This window comes from Polyodon spathula, chromosome 1 (assembly GCF_017654505.1).
Source record: "Polyodon spathula isolate WHYD16114869_AA chromosome 1, ASM1765450v1, whole genome shotgun sequence".
Taxonomy (NCBI): domain Eukaryota; kingdom Metazoa; phylum Chordata; class Actinopteri; order Acipenseriformes; family Polyodontidae; genus Polyodon; species Polyodon spathula.
Window position 1 is genome coordinate 35,034,712 of NC_054534.1, and position 20,371 is coordinate 35,055,082.

The window sequence follows — 20,371 nt, forward strand, 5'->3', positions numbered from 1 at the left end:
AACTCTGCAAAACACATCAGGTGTATTTGGTCTGTATAAGAAGGAACACCATATGTTACCTGAATACACAAAAAGCAGACCCAACTTACATCTTTAGGTTAAGAATCACAGTGGCCCTTATAGAGAACTAAATTATAATGTTGTGGCATGATTAGGATTTCACTGTTGTTGAGTCACAAATTTCCACTGACATCTGATACAAGCTTTATTTAATACTTATTTAATACTTTTTTATATATGCCTAATAGACTATGCAAAATGTATTTTTATGGCATTATTATTATAGACTAGAAATTATTTGTCAAGTTTAACACAATTTACTGTGGGCTTTAAGATTTTACAGTATAATCTTTGGCCCCCATAACCTACTCTAAAAACAGAAAATATGACAGAAGCAAATTCAATAATCAGAATGCTGACTCTATTATTGAATGAGCAAGTGCACCTCCACATGCTGTTTGAAATACAGGACATAGTCCTTTAAGCATGTTAAAATATTTAGAATCATAAAAATGACTTGCTGATTTTGCAACAAAAGATACAGAATGAATGACAAACATGCATGTAATTCCTAATTTCACGTTGCAACATGCTGTTTACACAGTAGTGACAATAAGGACCACTAAACATAAAGTAGTGCCATGAAACCTTTTTAAAAAAAAAAAGAAGCATATGTGCAAAACAGATTGTGTACTGCTGGGCAAAAACAATTTTAACTTGGTCCCTGCTGGTAATACAGGCTGTTCTTCTGGAGTAAAGGATGGGTTTCACAGTGGTGTTCTCCCCTGATATATTTTTTTTCTCCCCTGTATTTCAATATATTGTTGGTTGGATCTTGGTCTCTTGTAAGGGAAAGGTGGTTTGTAATGTCTTGACAATGCAATGCATGACACTAATAAGTTAAGAAAACCTTTTTTTTTTTTTAACAATTTAAAAGGAGCTATGAAGTATATGCATGCAGAAGTACTTGAATTTCATTATCCCTCCTAAAATGATATATTTTATTATAGATTGGCATGCAGTAGTTTCAGTGTGGCGAGTTCTGACCTGCTCATCCTGTTGTCGTGGTCACATCATTTCCATTAGGGATTAGGCTGAATGATGTGATTTTTTTTAAATTTTATTGACAATTATGCCCTCCTTCAGCCTCTCAAATGGGCGCACTCACTCAAAGTCACAGCAGCGCCGTTTCTGCTTAGCTGGCTTTTCCTCCTGCTTTAGGTATTGTCATTTGTCAAAGCCCTTTTCCCCAACTGACGTAAATTGATTTTGAAAGAATGACTGTAAAGAGGCAAGGAGGCCAGATTCATACCGGGCAGAATATTTGCATTGCATCAAACTTTCTTCAGTCTTTGGGGGGAAAAACGTGATTGGATTTAAATTTAAATAGATACAAAAATATGTCTTGTTAAATTAAGCTTACATCAAATAAATAATAACAAAAAAGCATAATGTGAATTACCAAGAAGAAAATTGTTAATTGTGATAATTTATTTTCACTAAATAGACTTTTTCTACATTTTGTTATGCAGTACCACTGATCCAGTGAGGGTAGCCCCAAGTCATACCTAAGAGGAAAATAATGGCATTTGGTATTTAGTGGATAACTAAAGATGCAGCAACTCTAGTCCAGCCAGCCTTGAGTTTAGAGCAGTGGTGGCTGGTGGTCAAAAAAATGGGGAGGCAGAAACAAAAACAGAGGTCTTGGGGTCCCCTTAAGCCACCAGCAGCAGAAGAATCTTAGTATTCTATCTATTCTGAAATTGTGACAAAGCTGCTTTATTTTGAACACAGATCTCGGTTCCTAACACTCTTTGGTGGATAAAGCACTGTCAACAACTTAAAGGATGGGTTTAAACAGGATTCTTGGTTCTTGCATGTTTAAGGCGTAATTTCGTGAGATCGAACAGACCAAACAGAACTGGTCAACCTATTCTAATTGTTCGGTTGAGCAGCCCGGTCTGCTCGGGGAGCAGTTCTACATGATGAAACATGGTGGAGCCTCGCAGGTACAGCAACTCCCAGGGCCTGTCTTAGGCTGTGCAGGGCCCTAGGCGGAGATGATGTAGTGCGAGGTCCAGAACCCCGCACTACATCAAATGAGTGCTACAGTAACAACCGTGTCTTAAAGTCAATTTTATAGGTGCACCTACATAAGCTAACGTTAAGATACAGTAAATAATATTAATGATATTAAAATGTTCATGAATACTGTTTCAGTTTGTTTGTTAGACTTTATCATTTTATATAATTCACAACTTCAAAGCACTGAATTTCAGTCTACTTCAAACATGTCACATATTAACTTTTTCTAAAATGACCATGCCCCAGTAAGCCTATTGAAAAATACTGTAATGCCTGATTATAAGGGAGTTCTGACAGGTCTGCGGCAAGAATAGCCAAGCAGAAATAAATACATAAATAAAAATCCTCTTTCACATAAATAATAATCCCTCTTTCACACTCAGTGTGCAATGCCAATTTGCCACCACCCAATTAGTTTGTAGTGTTTTGTGTCACAGTAAATATTTTTAACAAAATGTACCCCATATGTAATCACACCTATATTTATAATATTTTGTAAAAAGGAAATTCTGCCACATCTCTCTCACCTAAGGCAAGACTCATAGCAGCCTGTAATATTATTATTATTATTATTGTTATTATTTTTGAAGAAAAAGTATTTGTAAATAAACATGAACTTAAAAATAGTGTATTTTAGATGTGGGTGATGCAGTTTTTATTATTATTATTATTATATTATTTATTATTATTATTATTATTACACTGTGTAACAATTTTTTTTTTTTTTGTTTTGTTCCTGGGTAGTAAGTGTTGTTTCCTAATTGCTTATGCCTCAAAAGTATAGAAAATGGCTATTATTCCCCACAAGTTTTGCTTTTGTGACCAGGACAGTGATATTTCAAAATATCACTATTTCCAATGGGAAAACGGGCAAATGTGTGTCTTTTCGTTCACATAAAGTCAGAAAAAAACAACATATGAATCCAAATTAACATGTATTTATACTAAAGTAATACAAAAATGACTACAGAAGATTTAGAAGTGAGTAGTTTTTCGAGATTTACGATTATACTGTATTTACAGTATAATCGTAAGTCTCGAAAAACTACTCACTTCTAAATCTTTTGCAGTCATTTTTGTTAATGTTAATGAAACAATAGCTTGTGAATTCAGCTTTGTATCAATGGATTCAATTTACATTAGCTGCAACAACTGATTAGGTTAAATGAAGAGGCTTGTGAACATTAAACATTATTTTACAATGTATTGTTACCTTTTAAGTCTACTAATTGTCCATATAACTTTCTGACTTGCTGAACAAAGATGTAATTGATATCTGTGCAAAAATGTGCTGCGACATGTTTGCTACCACATTCCCACACGACACGAGTATGTGGATGAGTGTGGGCGGGTCAGGTGAATAGTCCAAACCCAATGAGAAACTATCGTCCTCTACAGTTGCTAAGGAATAAAAAAGGAATAATAAAAAAAAAAGAATGTGTCAGTTTTCCACACCCCGATTACATAGCAAGATCTATGCCACTGCCGTCTTAAGACTATATAAGCTGTTGTGGTTCCAATTATCGCTGGACTGTCGTGCATTACTGAGTTCAGTGCGCCCGAGTTTTTATTTTTCGACCTTTCATGTATATGCAGAATTAACAAATACAAAATTAACAGGACTGAACCATCGTTTGGTACAGAGTACTGAATCATTATAGTTGCAAGTGTAGAAGTTCTGTACAGGTAGCTTAAATACATATTGTCTACATTGAAGCTTAATAATTAAATAATATAAGTTATTTTGAATTTCAGAGGGAGTAGTCGATAAATGTGTGTCATGACTATTGTTAAATACAGTTGATTACCAGTAAATTGTTACATTTTGTGTTGTTTATACTTTAATTGTATTGGTATAGAATGAGAGTAGTTTGCTCGTCTGTCACAAACAATATATAACGCAATTGGCACCACAACAAAATCTCAGCTTAGAGCAGAGCACAATACAAGCCAGTAGGGAAAATGGAGCTGGACGTAAGCCAGAATGGTTCAAAGATTGACCGTCAATAACGTTGGCTGAAATTCACACTGATCTGAGATCCTGGCAGACAACAATGCAAACTCCCAGTGCAAATGAGTTGCTCCATTCAAGTTTCAACATAATATATTGACTTCCTTATAACTGCTTTTTTTTCCTGCTTGTGCGTAGTCTAATCATTATTCAGCTGACATGTGTGTTTTCTTCTGTTTGCGTATTATTGTTGGGTTTATTAGGATTGCTGGTTATTTACCGTAGCTGCTAGAGAAGATAACACAAATGAAAGGGAAAAAGTGTGCATGTGTGTGTGTGTGTGTTTTTAGAGCTTTATTCAGCTGGTTTGCTTCTTTCAGTTGTTGCTTCACAACCAATTGTTTATGTGCACCACATTCATTCTGTGTACTACAGCTGTCAGAGCAGGGCACAGCTTTGCAGCCTCTTGATTTGGTTTTCATATGTCTAGAAATCTGCCAAGTCTAAAGCTCCTCCTCTTTGAATGTCTCGGAAGGTCCTGAGCCCATCCCAGTTTGGCATGATCTGCTTTAAACATCACAGTGCTGTCCTCATTCATTAGCTTAGTAAGGAATGAATGCAAATTAAATGATCCATGTGCATTTACACTTGTCTGCATTTGCAGGAACTCCACACTCGCTTTCTACACAGATTCTGTTACAATTTCACATTTCAATGGCTTTTCCTCTTAATCAATACATGTTATTGTTACCAAGTAACATTATACTTTCACAGCTCTTGAACTATGGATCAGCTTCTGACCTCTGTTAGCAAAGCATTCACCAAAGGATAATCAAGAGCCAGAAGCTCTGTACTGTATATGAAACAGTGGTCCCTGTTCACAAAGCTTCTTATGTGTTATTAAAGGGATTTTTTTCCTTCAAAGCCTGTTTTTATATTCTTGACTGTTACAGCTTCAATGGCAGCTTTGAACAGTTTCATGAACATACAGCATCATTCTGTTTAGCAAAAAGGTGTAGTTCCCTTGTATACAGCAATATACTGTTTGCTATATGTGTATAGCCAATACAGTAGAATACTTAATGGTTTTTCATACAAAGGGGAGGGTAAATCCCAACAAGGTTGATTCAATAACTACTCTTATCTGTAATGTGATATTTTATAATGTGATACTTCGTACTGTGATATTTTGTAACAATTGTAAGTTGCCCTGGATAACGGGTGTCTGCTAATAAATTAATAAATTAATAAATTAATAATAATAAGAATAAGAATAATAATAATCATTTGATTCTTATAAGCGGACCTATATGATTATAATTAGCAAAAGCATTGCCTCCACTCATCAGCAGTTTGTATACAATATACAAATGTCAGTGGTGCTCAATCACTGAGGACAATACATCATAACAATCAAAACAAGTCCTTGTGAATAAGTAACTTGATATATGATCATGATTGTATTTACTCAAGGCTGCAGAATCCTATTTTACTACAGTATACTTGAGAAGTGTGCAGTGTTACATGAAATAGCCTTTGAATTAAAATGACATTACAGTACAATATTTTATTGTCAGGACTACTGCTGCATTTAAGCATCTGTGGCTTGCTTTTTTTCAGTTGCAATACAAATCTCAGTGTTTTTCACAAAGCAGAGATACAAAGCTCTGCAATCCCCTCCCTCCTCACCGAGCTGCTGCACAATCCCCCTCCCTCTACATGCATATCACACAATAACAGTGCTGTACTCAGTATGTATTCAATGAATGTGTATTCACTTCATTAAAATAATGTTTCACTTACAGAGAACAAAAAAAATTATAATACCTGCAGTGTTGCAGAAACTGTTTGTTTTCAAAAGTTTTCTCTCTCTGGCATTTCTGATCCACTTCACAAGCGCTGTCTCAAACATAGGTGCCTTACCTAACTGCAAGTCTCCTTTGTTTTGTATTATGCTCTCCCTGTCTTTGAGAACCTTAGACAGTGTAGGTTGTGGAATGCCCAATATCTGATCTGCATCTCTTTGACTGGTCTTCAGAATACTATCGTAGCACTCCAGTAGATGGGGTTTTTCGTCTGCAGAAAGCGACTTTCTTTTTTTTGCCATGTCGACTCACACTTAAATTGCGCAACTTGCTTTATTTCTACTGGGAGTTGCTGCGGACCAGGGATTATACTGGATACATGCTGTGTACATGCCTAATCACGCTAGATGTTATCAAATTCAAAACCAAAAACAGCTTTTTTGGTTGTACACTTCATTGCAGTTGATACAGTATTGTATTACATGCAGTCAGTTTGCTCCAAAATTATTGGATTGCTTCATTTTTTACAAACTGTGTATTTTAGCATGGTTAGTATAAGAATGATTTTGTCCCAGTGGTGTTATATCAGTAATTCTTATAAATGAAGTGTACTGTATAAGCATGTAGGCCAATCTTGAAAACACAATTTAAATTAAAATGACTTCAACAATATTGTCAAAAATGGACAGAAACAAATCCATAAAGGTCAAAGGGTTGATTACATTTCTTGATTAGCCCTTACTTACAAATGTTTCAGAAAAAGGAAGAAAATTGCCACCTGTTACTATATATGATCATACCAGTGGCTGTGGTTCATGTGCCATCACGTACACAAATTAAGCCCAAACATAGAGAGCAGTTTAAATCAAAATTACTCATGTAATCCTTTTTTCAGTTGTAAAGTCAGTCAACACATGGCTTGCCATACAGTACATGTGTTCTGATTTTCCAGAATTATTTTTTTTTTTAATGCATTCATTTATTTATTTGTATCACTTCATGTGAGAACTGGATGATACTTCCTGTGTTTATGCTAAGGTTAGTCCAAATTAAAGAAACATTAAAAAAATGGACTATTGATTTTTCAACAAGTTGGATTTTTTGTACCCTTGTTCCTTAGAGTATATGGAGGCTCTGAAGCAGTGCATGATGAGTATAAAAGCGAACACTGTTCTTCCAATACTTCCTCAGCAGGCAGGATAATACAAATACATAGCTGGAAAATAGTTTCCAAACACTGACTATTAAATGACAATGAAAAGGGTATTTCCATATCAGGCTCCACAGAGACACACGCCAGTCCGGAACTATTAGCATTGTAAACAGAGAGAGTGGTTTGTTTTTTCTCCTTATGGGTTTTTCATCCATGACTGATCCCTAAATAGTCTGTTTAGAAAGGTCTGCTTGAACTGCTTTCCAATTTTCTTTAGCTTGTTGTCCTTTCTAAATATATATTTCTCTCTCTCTCTCTTTCTCTGGCAGTACCTCCGAGGTTTCTGAATTACCCCTCTAACCTCTACGCCTATGAAAGCATGGATATTGAGTTGGACTGTGCTGTCACAGGAAAGCCTGCACCCACCGTTCGGTGGGTTAAGAATGGAGAAGTGGTTATCCCAAGCGACTACTTTCAGATTGTGGTAAGTATATCAACATTTCAGAAACATGACTCAAACATTAAAGACTAGTTTTTGAAGCTGGGGATCTATTAATCCAAACATGTCTTTTATCAAACACGTCCCCAATGTAGCAGGAAAACCAACTTTAAAAACTAAAATTATTGCAGTAGTGCTCACCTATGGATCTTTCAATCCATCACAGTCCAGGACCTTGTTCTAACTATGCCCTTAATTATTTAAATAAGCTGTCCAGAGTATTGTTCTAACCAAGTCTTCAAATGTTTAATTAAACCAAGTAAAGGTTTTTAATTAGGTATTTATAAAACTCGGGGACTGTCTCAGCCAATCAGGTTCGAAGTAGAGCCGTCATTATCTAAGGGTAGATGCCCTCTAAAACCTCTAGAAACTTGCTTTGAATGGCAGCTCAAATTGAAAGCGATTCAGTCCTAAATATAAAACACATTTTAAAAAGGTTCTCAAACACAGAAACACGTGTTCAGTTTATAAAAGCAATACTATACTTTGCAGGGACATTATTTGGACAAACTGTTGCCATGGTCACTTACCTAGCACAGTGATGGGCAAAGTTGACTGTTTTAGTCCTGTTTTTTGTTTCAACCCTGTTCTAACCCTGCTTTAATTAAACCCCCATCCCTAAAGTATTTAGTTGTTTCTTTGTATCTGTTAACCATGGATTGAAATGGCCCTCCAGGAACGTGATTGGGAACCCCTGGTCTAGCAGGTAGTAATCTGTGTTGGAACCAGGTCCTGGTTTGGAATGCACTTAAAGAGGCATAGGTATCTCTGCCTTCCAGTGTAGGCCATTTTTCTCTTACCCTTTGCAAGTGTGTTATTCAAAAGTGGTTATAGAAGTTAATCATTAAAACATTTGTTTTGCAAGATTTGTTTTAGAACAACCATTACCTGAGTAATATTCTCATCTAATGGTTAGACTGTGTGAGACGTGAACCAGCGATTCATTCTGTCAAGTCATTAAAATTGAAAACATCTTTCAATGCGCCCAATTTATTATTACGTTTATTTGGTGTATCATTAAATAACTTTTTTTTTTTTTTTTTAAAGAATACAGGACTTTCAGCATTGTTGCCTGATAAAAGCTATATAATTACGAATCGTAAAAAAACCAAAACAAAACCAAAAAAAAAAAACCTTTAAAATTGGGCCCTTTTAAGCAAGGTATCTGAAACAGTAGTATTTTTTTTTAATGAATCTTAGGGTGGCAGCAGCCTTCACATCCTGGGTCTAGTAAAATCGGATGAGGGGTTCTATCAGTGTGTGGCAGAGAATGATGCAGGGAATGTGCAAGCTATTGCCCAGCTTATCATCCAGGAACCCGGTAAGTGATGTTCTACTAAACTTTACTTTACAGTACAATACATCTAATTTCCAATAAGCTAGGATAACAAGAAATGGCTGTATACTATACAACCACATAGTTGGAACATTTTTTAAATGCAGATCGCATGCACCTTTCTTTTATTGTCAAGTGATACATCTGAGTGTTCAAAATATGTAGCATAGAACTGTCCTATTGGTGAAGACTATGTAGCTGTAACTGCTTTGGGAATGTTCTCTTGTAACTGCTTTGGGAATGTTCTCTTGTAACTGCTTTGGGAATGTAAAGTCTGGGTTATCTTCAGTTGTTTCAATAATTTAGAAGTTCAGAATGCTTGTGGCAGTCTGTACGTCATGAGGATACCACATCACCGGGCACTGACACCGCATGTGCTAATTGTTCATTGATTCTTTACAGAAACAAGACCTCAATGTTAAATTGCCCATAAAATAAAAAGAATAGAGTTGCGAGCTCGGGACTAGATTCACAGGGTTGCTGACCCTTTGAAGTACAATATTTTTACATACCCAATGAACCAATTAGATCAGATATGTAGTTTGTTGCTTGTTTTATAACAATAACATTATTTGATTCCTTTCTGTAAATTGGCTCTAGCACTTAATCCGAAGTAGGTCTTGTGTGAAATCTCAATGAAAGGCCTGCTTAACTTGCTATGGTGGTTCTTTGAATGTGTTTAAATCTTGATCTGATATGCCTTCGTAGGCAGAGGTTTCTTCCTCTTGTTTAATTGAAGCCTAATAATTAAACACTGACCTAACGTTCAAAAGATGTCACATTCCCAACACTATGAGGTTTATTGAGGACATTTTCGTGTCTTGATATCTGTGAACCTTATTTCTAGGTTAGCTTGCCAGGGCATGTTGGTCAGGACACAGGAGTCCCAGCTTTTCATGTACTGCAATTCAACAAGTGGGATATTTAACATTTACAGACAAATAAAATATTGTATGATGATCTGCTTTTCAAAAAGCCCTTTACAAAAGGTTCAGGTGTGTTGGTCAATGAAGTTCATGCTTACCCTAATAAATTTTATCAGCAACAGCATCTTTTGTTTGTTCAGATCAGGGGTGTCCAGAGTTTACAGAGCAGAAGGCCGCACAGCAAGGCTACTGTGGGGCCGAGGGCCACAATGTGACAACATTGCATGAATTACCCCTTTTAGAACCTTTTAAGAGCATTTATTTGTGTCGCTAGCCATTTCAATATTTCAGCTGAATAAAGGACAAACTTAATACATTTAAATCATTTCTTAGTATTTACTCCCTCTGTCAATAACTTAACTCAAGGCATTAGCACTGTTGCCAGTGACAACTATAACACTCAATTCAATAAATTAAAAGTAGCAAATCATTTACTATATTACTATTCTTAATACAAGTCAATTTAAAACATACAAAACCAAAACTTCCAATGCGAGTGACTGTAACAGTAAATTCAATAAATTGTAAAATTAAATCATTAGCAGTGTTGTCAGTGACTATAATAAGCTATTCAATACATTGTGAAGGATGTCATCACCATCTGTGCACATGGTATGTGGGGTGGACTAAAAACAGTGTTTTTTACGGTCCTTTGATCTACAATCAATTACTATTGAGGCGATGGGTATTCTACATTTCCAGTCAAGTAAGTTGTCTCTGGCTGGGTTGAGTTATCACAAATAAACAATGCTCTATCCATCACCTCAACAATAATCAATTGTATTTTAAACTTTAAAGGAGAGTAAATGATGGCATTATTTTCAACAAAAATGATTGCTGCGTTGTTAATTCCTTGCAAAGACTCTCCACCCACCTTTTCCTCTGCTCACCCACACATTGATCATATGCTGCGTGTTTTGTTTCGTAGTGGGGTTTAACATTGTAGTCTTTCATGACTCAAATTGACTGTTTGCACAGAACATAGAGAGGTTTGCCCTTTGTGTCTGAAGTGTTCAAAGCTGTTCTTGCACTTTTAGGTTTTTTTCCCGCTGCTGCCATTGCTTGCTTAGCAGAGTTCACTAGTATCTCAAAAACTGGCATGTAAGTAGAAATTGTTGTCCCAGTCTGTCATTAGTGTTCAAGCATAGCAGAAATATATTCATATATTGTTATGCGAGTTCCTTGCCTTCCTGCCTGCTGCTTAATGTCAACAGACCTTTTGGGCACCTCTGCTGTAAAGGCCGCTGGAATTCAAGTGCTTGGCAGCTGCTCTCTTCATTGCGGGCCACATATGGTTCAATTGGACAGACGCTATGGGCCACATTAAAGGGGTTGTCGGGCACACTAGACTTAGGTGAAGAAATTGGTATGCATAAATAGTATAATAACTAATTTATGTCTATTGTAAGACATAGCCCACATATTGCCATAAAATAACTCTATAGTCCTTGATGTAAAATTTAAAACACTGTTTTGTGACATGAAGACATGTGTTGTATGCATTACTATAACATAAGCCGATATAGATGGATTTAATTAGGATCACAGTTTGTGTCCTGGACCTCAGTTAAAGCTGCTTTTATCTCAAAGTAAATACAGTGTTAATTGTACTCACCAGTCTATGCTTTAGTCATGCTTGTCATGGGATTGAGAACTGTTTTCTGAGGTCAAAAGTAGTGGCTTGGGAACCAATCAGGATGAGCTGGAGGACATCACTGTAACTGTCTTCACTCCCCTTTGGAGATGATGGATTACTTTTGCCCTGATTTTTAATCACTTTTCAAACAATGCAAACCTCATCCCAAAGGATCCCACAAAGGGCAGCATGCACAGATGGCAGCAAAACTTGTTCTGAGCAATTTAAGTGGTAGGACTGACCGCGAACAGAGGAGCATAGCCCTCGCTGTTTGAAATTTTGCCGCTGAATGGCCACCATCTATTCTAGGCTCAGCATGTGTACTACGCTGAACAGCTGTTCAGCCTACACCCGCTCCTGGAAGGCTGGGGGTTGCCCCTGGCAACCACATCAATCTCATTCTCACATAGGCCTAGACAATGACCTTTCATGGTAGCTATTTGCTGCTGGTGCAAGTAGTGCACGGAAAATGGGGTTTAAGCTCTAGTGCTTTATTAAAAGTTATTATGACCTGTTCTTTGATAAAAAGCAAGAAGTCTCCACATATTTATAGCTTCATTATCTAAAACAAGCACAATTAATTACCGAGGTGCAACTAATAAGGATGCAAGCATGGTGAGATTTTGCAACTATGTCCGTCTGTCTTTCAGTAAGTACAAAGCAAGAGAAAGAAATGTATTCTTCTGAGAGTGTGACATTTCTTTTAATAAAGCACATCATAGAGAATTCAAGCTTGACAGACAAGTTCTGTAAAGTGTGTCTCTAAAACATTCCTGGTATAAATACTGAAGAGCAGCATTTTGGAAGTTTACCACTTATTTTATAAATGTAACACCAGTTATGTTATATGGAAAAGCCCCAATTACCAATAATAAGCTTCAGTGCTATACAGCTATGTTTTTGCTTGCTGCAGTTTCAATTATGTAGATGTGAATTTGATAACATTGCTATATTCTTTCTAATACGAAATATGCAATCTGCGTTACAAAGCCATTGTTACAGCACATGACGTTTTCCATCATGTTACAATTTCACTATAGGAAGTTAAAGGTTAAATCAATTATTTCCACATGTTAAGTATTCCTTGAAGTGGAATCCCCTTTTATTGCATGCAATAGGGTGGTGTTCTGTGGTTCAGCAAAGAAATACAGCCTTATACAAAGTATGCAACACTGTGTGTAATAGTTATCTGTGCAGCAGAAAATACTATAAAGCACCAGTACTGTATTGCCAAAAAGCTGCTGTACTTAATTTTAAATAAGACATGAAAAGCAAGCAATGTATAGTTTAAATGTAAAGCTTGTACCCAGTGTATAATATCCTCAGAAAAATAATTGGGTATAGAATAGTAATTGAATTTGCTCCTGTATCATTAATTTATTTAACATCCCCTCTGAGTGGTTTATGTCACAAGCACTGCACAGTAAGTAATATATATTTCATTCCAGTAGCATTTTAAATAGCAAAAAACATTTGTATAGAAAAAATCACACATTTGAATCTCTCTTTGGAAAATAGCACACAGATTAATTAAATAGTTCTGACTACATTCAACTTCAGTTAATACCTCACATGTTTTCAAGCTTTTGTGTTTTTAAAAGGTGATTTTTTTAAATGAACAATGTGACTTAGAAGTCCCTCTGGCCCCCATAGACCCTGTTCAGTGCTGTCCTCAAATTTCAAGTTCAGTTTTCTTTGTGAATCGATCATTCTCAAGACAGTTGTTCCTTCACCAAAAGATCTTTATTGACTTCTCAGGCGACTCTTGCTGGGTGGTGATCATTTAGTAGTTTTGAGTTCTGTCGATTCTCACTGTTCCAGTAACCATCTCTACAGCGGGAATGTAGATGCAGCAAGTTATTGTACTTGCACCCCTGGATGGAGGAACTGTTTATTATATCAGTGGAACACTTGCTGAGAAAGGAAATGCTGATACTTAGGAATAGCACTCACTCCACACTGGTCTATTTATTGTACATCTCTTTCTCACAGGGAAAACAAAAGAGAAACATAGATGTCTCATTGGAATCACAAACAGCGTGACTTCAGATTATCGGAAACCTCTATCCTCTTTTTTTAAACTTTCACAGCACAGCCGAGGATCAAGTCAAGCAGCTGCTGGCAAATACTCTTGCCAGCAGAGGGGGCTCGAAAGTATTTCCATTTAAAGTAACTCCTGAAAGACAAGATTATGTTTGTTTAACCATCATTCTTAAACTATATTTTCATGTGAAGGTCATCAACCACTTGTTCTATTTTGTATACAACTTTAACATACAAAAAATATTAAATTAACTTGCATTTCTTATTGTACCTTGCCCATCAACTATTTATCTTCGCTAATTAAAACAAAAACACGTTATGCATATTTATGTAAATAACAGAACATTACTGAGTAAAACAGAACATGTATATGTTAAAATGATGAACGGCAAGTAGGTTTATACTTTTTAAGTTAATAAAAGTGAAAAATGTGCTCAAATCTACTTACCAATGCTTACTGAACCAGTTCTTAGTTGTTGTATAATGCTGATGCAACAGAAAGTGTGCAATGACCTTTAGACTACAAGAAATATTTCATATATACCTTTTTTTTATGATTGGGCACTGCCCTTCCTCCTTAAAAAAGATTCAATTGAAAGCCTATGGCAGCCTGGAAATACAGGTCCCCATGTGCAGCCAGCTGCGTCAGTACTGTGAAGTCTGTACTAGTAATGGGTGGCACTGGCACCCAAAGGTGGCATGGCAGTATTGATAGTTTACGGATGAAGGAAATACTGCAGGTTGATTTTGTGGGTTGAAGTTACAGTACTGTTGCTTCCTTTTTTAGGTTGACTGAAAACTAAAAAAGCTGCCATGAATGCAGTAGCAACTACTAGCAAGACTACATTGAACCTGTTGACAACTGAGACCACCATGTAAACCAGTGTGCCAAAAACTCAGATCTGTACATTTAAATTATATTTACATCAATTCTATTAGCACCAATAGAAAACTATTTAGCTACAAAATGCTCCACACATTTAGATGTGCCTTGCCTCTAAAGCACAGGACACTGCTTTGTAATTCCATGAATAAAACTGCCTCTCAAATAAAAACTCAAACATCATTAAAACCCATGATTTATGTAGCGGTTGCTGAGCAGCACATAAATATACTAATTGGTGAATGCCAATTAGCACTGCCTATGGTTTACACAAATAACAGCATCCTCTGCAGCATGAGGAGGACTTAACATAGATTGTTTGTGTAAACTAGACAACACCATTGCTGCCAGCACTAACTAAAAGCCTTGTTATTCTACACATTTTTTACTTCTCTTTTCATTTGTCTATTTAAAACAGATGTTTAAAGTCCTGAAGCATAATGCAGTGTCAAGACAAATACCACTTTAAAGATAAGTCATCACACTCATCTCTCATATCAGTGCATCTACTTCATAAATTACAGGAGTGCGTCACTCTGCTTTTATGTAAAGATCTTTGCCCAATGTGCAGATCATAATTCCTTAGTAATGTAAGTGCTCATGTAAATAAATGACAGGAGTAAACACGTGAAAATAAAAAAAAATCTTGACAGCCAAGCAACCAAATGCAGTTGCTTTAAATGGTTATGCTGCAGGCTGTGTATTACTTTGGGCAAATCTAATTTGTTCAAGTGAGAACAATGCCGCTTCAGATTATAAATGTTACATAATGCTGTTGTTAATATATGAAGCTTTCTTTGCTGAAGGAAAGAAAATGCTCACCCTAAAATAGACAAGATGGCATCTGCTTCCTTTTCTATTTCTTTACTTGCCTCACCATTTGCTTTATAGAATTTCGATTTCGATTTCTGCCATTTTTATATGTTTTTAACCTAACCACAAAACGGTTTCTTTCTATAATGTAGTGTTTCTGTACAACACAGCCTGTATGTAATTATAAAAGCCCTTATATATTAAATTGTGTATAAAATGTCTCCACCATGCACATCTATTCATTTTATAGGTCTCAAATGTGCGCTTTTGAAAGAAACACCTGTTGCAGCAAACATGCTTTTTCATTTCAAAACACGATATCCGGTGCTGCACTTCAAGGTCATTTCACCTGGAGAGTGAAATTGTTTCCACCCCTTCACTTGCTTTTCCTGTCAATAACCAATCAGCTGCTTCCCCTATTGACTGCCATGCTAGTAGCGTGCTTGAACCCAGCAGACACTGCAGAGGTAAAATGACCATGGGATAACCCCAGAATAAGACATCAAAACTGAATTCCCTTTAACCTAAAGTAGTACCTGATACCATGTCTTTTAATGAAAATAATGTTTCTTTTAAAATTGCACATTTGATATGCATGTAATGGAAGGGCAAAAGGGCTAAGATTTATGGAATTGTTAGCTACAATTACTTTAACATAAATATGAATTTGCTTTTACAACCCTTGCTAATGTATTCTACCGACAGGCAAAAATAAACATTCCCTTTGTTGACTTCTGTATTCATTTGGAGTAAGACCATTATTACGATATATTTTTAGCAAATTCAGTTAAATTACTGCATTTACAAACCACAGCCCTTTGCGAACTTGTTTAACATGAAATAATAAAACAGACACATTTTATTGTTTTTGTGTATACACTTCAGAATACATTAACATACTTGCGATTTTCTTAAGTTTGTCACACTATTTAATACATTTACTTACATTAATCTGATCTGGAAAATCTCTTTGTCAAACACAAGTTCTTACTGAATGGAGATCCCCCCTCACAAACACAGAATTGTGTATTTAATACATGTAGTAAATGTAAGTGTTTGTTTACATTTACTTCTGTTGGGATTGTATAACATACAGTATTATTTATTTACACAATAACAGTATGTTTCATTGTCTAAAACCTGTCGTTGGTGTAAAATGATAGTGATGTTTTTCAATATCTAAGTTATACAATACAATAACCTGGGAAGTAATTGAAATGGTGCTCTGGATAGTATTGCAGTATAATCCTTTACCATGTGGGAGAAAAGGATTTGGAAAAAGCCAGTTGGAATTACAGGACATCCTTGTTAGTCTCCTTTCTTGGACTCTCTTACATTGTAGTATATGGAATAGTTTTGAACCATTAACAAAGCTTAAGTTGCTGTGAAGACTGTGAAGTACAGTAAATAATTGTAAGTAGTGGCACCCTATGTAATGGTACCTGGTGTAAATTAGTGGTATTTGGGCATTGCATCTACCTCCAGAAAATAATTGTCTAAAACCCAGGTGAGACATTCCCATTGAGGAAGATAGCTAGTTTATGTAAAGAAAAAAGTTTCAACACTGACACTGACACAGTCCTGCATTATTCTTTGTTTGACTGTTTTCTTCCCACTCCTGGATAACCAGGCAGCCCTTTATTATTTAATAACTGTTTAGGCATTACTAGACAGATCAACAACACAGGGGGAGGTGTGTTTTTGTGTGGGGGGGTGACAACGATGCGACACCCTTGGCATTTTGCCTAATGCAAATCAAATCCATTCGACTCATCGTGTTTAATACAGACTGGATAGTTTAATATGGACTTATGTAATGAGCTTGCAAATTGATTCTGCAATTCAAGGCATCCTCTTTTAATAAGATCAAAGCAGACACTTCTCTTTCACTTTTAAAATGAACCTCCCCCCATCCACCGCCAGCCCACGAATCATATTTAACATTTTCGAAGCTTAGCCTTCTCTATAAGCTAACTGTCCCTTTTTATTTTACATCTGTCAGATCAAAAATGATAAGAGCAACCCTCATAGGGAAATTGGTGGAATGCAAATATCTTATCTCTGAGTGACAGAGAAAAATAGTCTGTCTCACTGGCAAGCTTCTCTCTCTCTCAATCTCTCTCTCTCTTTTTTTTTCAATTCGGATTCATATTTGCTTTATTTAATTATTAATTATTTAGACGTGTGATCCAAAGATAATCTGTAAATAACATTCTTAGGGATTCAGAGATTAATCCTGAGAGGTGTCTCTCCAACCCCATACCCCTCTGCCTCGCATGATGACCTGCTTGAAATTTAATTGTAATTGAGATTCTGGGATTCCAGATGGTAGTGGCAGCGTAGCAGTTCCAAAGCTTTTATCCCTTTGTGTTAAAAAGTTGGATTTACAATTATAATGCCTCTAATTCCCTTTTTAAAGCCAAAAGCCTTTTGCATGCTCAGATTGATGCCAGGAAATATGCAAGTCATAATCTTTTCTTTTTTTTTTGTAAACCCTTTTAATGAGGGACAACATTTCTGGAACTTTTGCCTTTGTTGTCCACAATATTTAATAGCTCTTTACTGAAGTGTTTGCTTGCAGCTAAAGAGCCACAGTCCCTAATTGCTGGTGGAAGAAGGGAGTTTAGAGTCCTAAAAGCCTGCTTTACTTCTTCCCTATTGATTATAAACTTTCATATTTTGTGTGACAACAGCACAGAGCCCACCCTATCATCCTATTACAATTGTTTTGTTGGCATGCAGATGTGCCCGAGTAGATAGTTTTAAAAACACAACTCTCTGTTTCTCTGATGAGCCTTGAAGCTGTAGTCATATATGAGTCACCCGAGGCACAGGCCTCAGTTAAAATCATACCAGTTCTTATTTATGAAGGCCCATTTATACATTGCTTTGCTGCAAAACAAAATGCATTTCACCCCTTGCTATATGCATAAATTAAAAGTCCCGCTGATATCTATAGCCTCTATGCTCTTTACTATCATTGCAGACTATAGCAACACCATACGGGGGTGCATGGGAAAGTGCCTCTGTGATTCCTCATGGCTGGTTATGGCCCTGTATTATATACATTATTTGATTCACATCTAAGAAATATAACCCTTTGACAATCAGGGAAGCTGCACAAAAAAACAGTAAAGAATTAAACATCACTGCAAATTCCAGAGGTGCAATAAGAGCTATCTGCCATGGACAAATAATGGGTGACTGTGACAGGGTAACATTACGGCCCAAGCTGGTTGCCAGCAGAAAAGAGACCCGGAGACAGAAGCCTGCAGTTTGGGTGCGGGTGCAGACATTTATTAACACACACAAATAAAAGAAAAAGGCCCAAGGGCCAAACTAAAAGGTTTAAACAACACACAGAAACAAATACCAAATAAACATTTACCCTTAGGCTGGGCAGTAGCCTTCACTAAAGGTACAGAAATCAAAGTACACCAAACAAACAAACAAACAAACAAACAAACAAACAAACAAACAAACAAACTCACCTAACTCCCTCCACCAGACAAAGGATTTATCCTTCCTTACATGTGACCACTCCCCAATTAGCATCAATTACCTAATTGGGGAATGGCCACATCTGTGATTGCCGGCAGGAATAGATTTACCCCCACCCCTGCCAACCTTACATTCCCACACACACACACACACACTATTTACAGCAGCAGGACTTCTGCCCTGCAATAATGACTGATCAAACTAATGAGTGTACGAGAGAATTGATTGTTGAAAATACTAGATGACTAGTTCAGGACAGGATCAAATATGTTACTGTTACGGCACTGAATGTGTCTATGTGTGGATTCCCTCTAGATGAAATAAGATAAGTACAATAAATATGCTTTTTGAACTAGTAAAAGCTGTTACTTAAAGTTAGATTTGTGTGAGGAATCTATCGAACTTCAATTGGATGTTGAAGTGAAACATACAAGGGAGACTCACATATATAGCGACGAGATACAGTGTAAAAATAATAAACAGAGATGGTCTCATTTCACGTGTGGTTTTGTGGGTTAATAATGATTTCAGTGGCTTTGGGCGTTTGTTTTCTCAATTTGTTAGCAAACGTGGTAAACAGTGTAGAAATCATATGAGAACACTGTTGATGCACAGGTTTAGAAATAGAGAACCAGAAACAAACATGCAAATCATTCACCAGATTGAACTTCATGACATTTATAACAATGTCGTGGCAACTTTTGCAGCCTGTTTTCAATGTTAGCAAATATTCCTTTATTATATATTTTTCATCCTTTATGTTATGCAAATAGAAAGGCAGTTTGACTGGCCTCCAGAACTGTGAACAGTACACAGTTGGTGCTGAACCTTTATGATCTGTACTTTATGAACTGATTTGTTGTGCTACACATGTTGCGGGTGCTGCTGTCAAGTAAATGCGAGCGAGTCTCAGTTTAACTGTTTTGAACAGGTATACAAATTAATAGTGCCTAGCTGACTGGTCCTGTCAAACTAATTACTCATCCATTGATCTCTTAAAACACTGTAACTCAACTGACCTACTGTAGAAGCCATAGACATTTCTTAGTTTACCCGTTAATTGGCAAGGCATCACACATCATGAGCCTGCTTTAGATTGCTAAGTCGAGGCCTGGATGTAAGCATTAACTGAAGCAGCGTCTCATCTGGGCAGCCCTTCTGTCTGCACTTAGTATGGTACATAATGAGTGTCTAAGGGAAAATCTCAGGTTTACTATGTCATCGCTTGCGTGGCAATTGTGAGCAATAGTATTGTCCACAACTTGTAAAATAAAAAAGTGAATCATTTGTAATCCTAAAGGTATTTCACTTTTTTTTTCTTTAAATAAAGAATATTTTTCAGGAAATAAATAAATAAAAACAAGTACATGCAACTGTTCAGTGTTTCATAGAACTTCTACCTGTGGTTTATATTTTTTGGGAGAATAGTTTGTTTTACAGATTAGATGAGACCAAAAACCATCTAAATTAAGGTAGGGAGTAAATTGACTAAGATTTATACACAGGAAACTTCCATGTCTGTCAACATTAGTTTCAGCAAAAGCCTTGGTGTAATATATTACAGCACAGTAAAAGTGAATTTACAATAATATTGATGTGCATATTCCTCGACAAACTATATCAGTCATGTAAATGAGCTGTCAAAAAGAAAACAGCAAGGCGAAACAAACTTAAATGCACATTATTTGCTGAGAATATTAAACATTTTGCAGCACAGTACAACAATAAATAAACCTGGTC

General features: G+C 36.3%; 1 protein-coding gene across 1 annotated transcript in view; it reads left to right on the plus strand.

Moving 5' to 3' along the window:
* Positions 1–20,371, plus strand: part of LOC121317892 (netrin receptor DCC-like) — a 267,527-nt gene that overhangs the window by 151,204 nt on the left and 95,952 nt on the right. The window contains exons 6-7 of the mRNA XM_041253988.1: positions 7,324–7,478; positions 8,694–8,814. Coding sequence (XP_041109922.1) covers positions 7,324–7,478; positions 8,694–8,814 — 276 coding nt within the window. The remainder of the gene's footprint in view (positions 1–7,323; positions 7,479–8,693; positions 8,815–20,371) is intronic.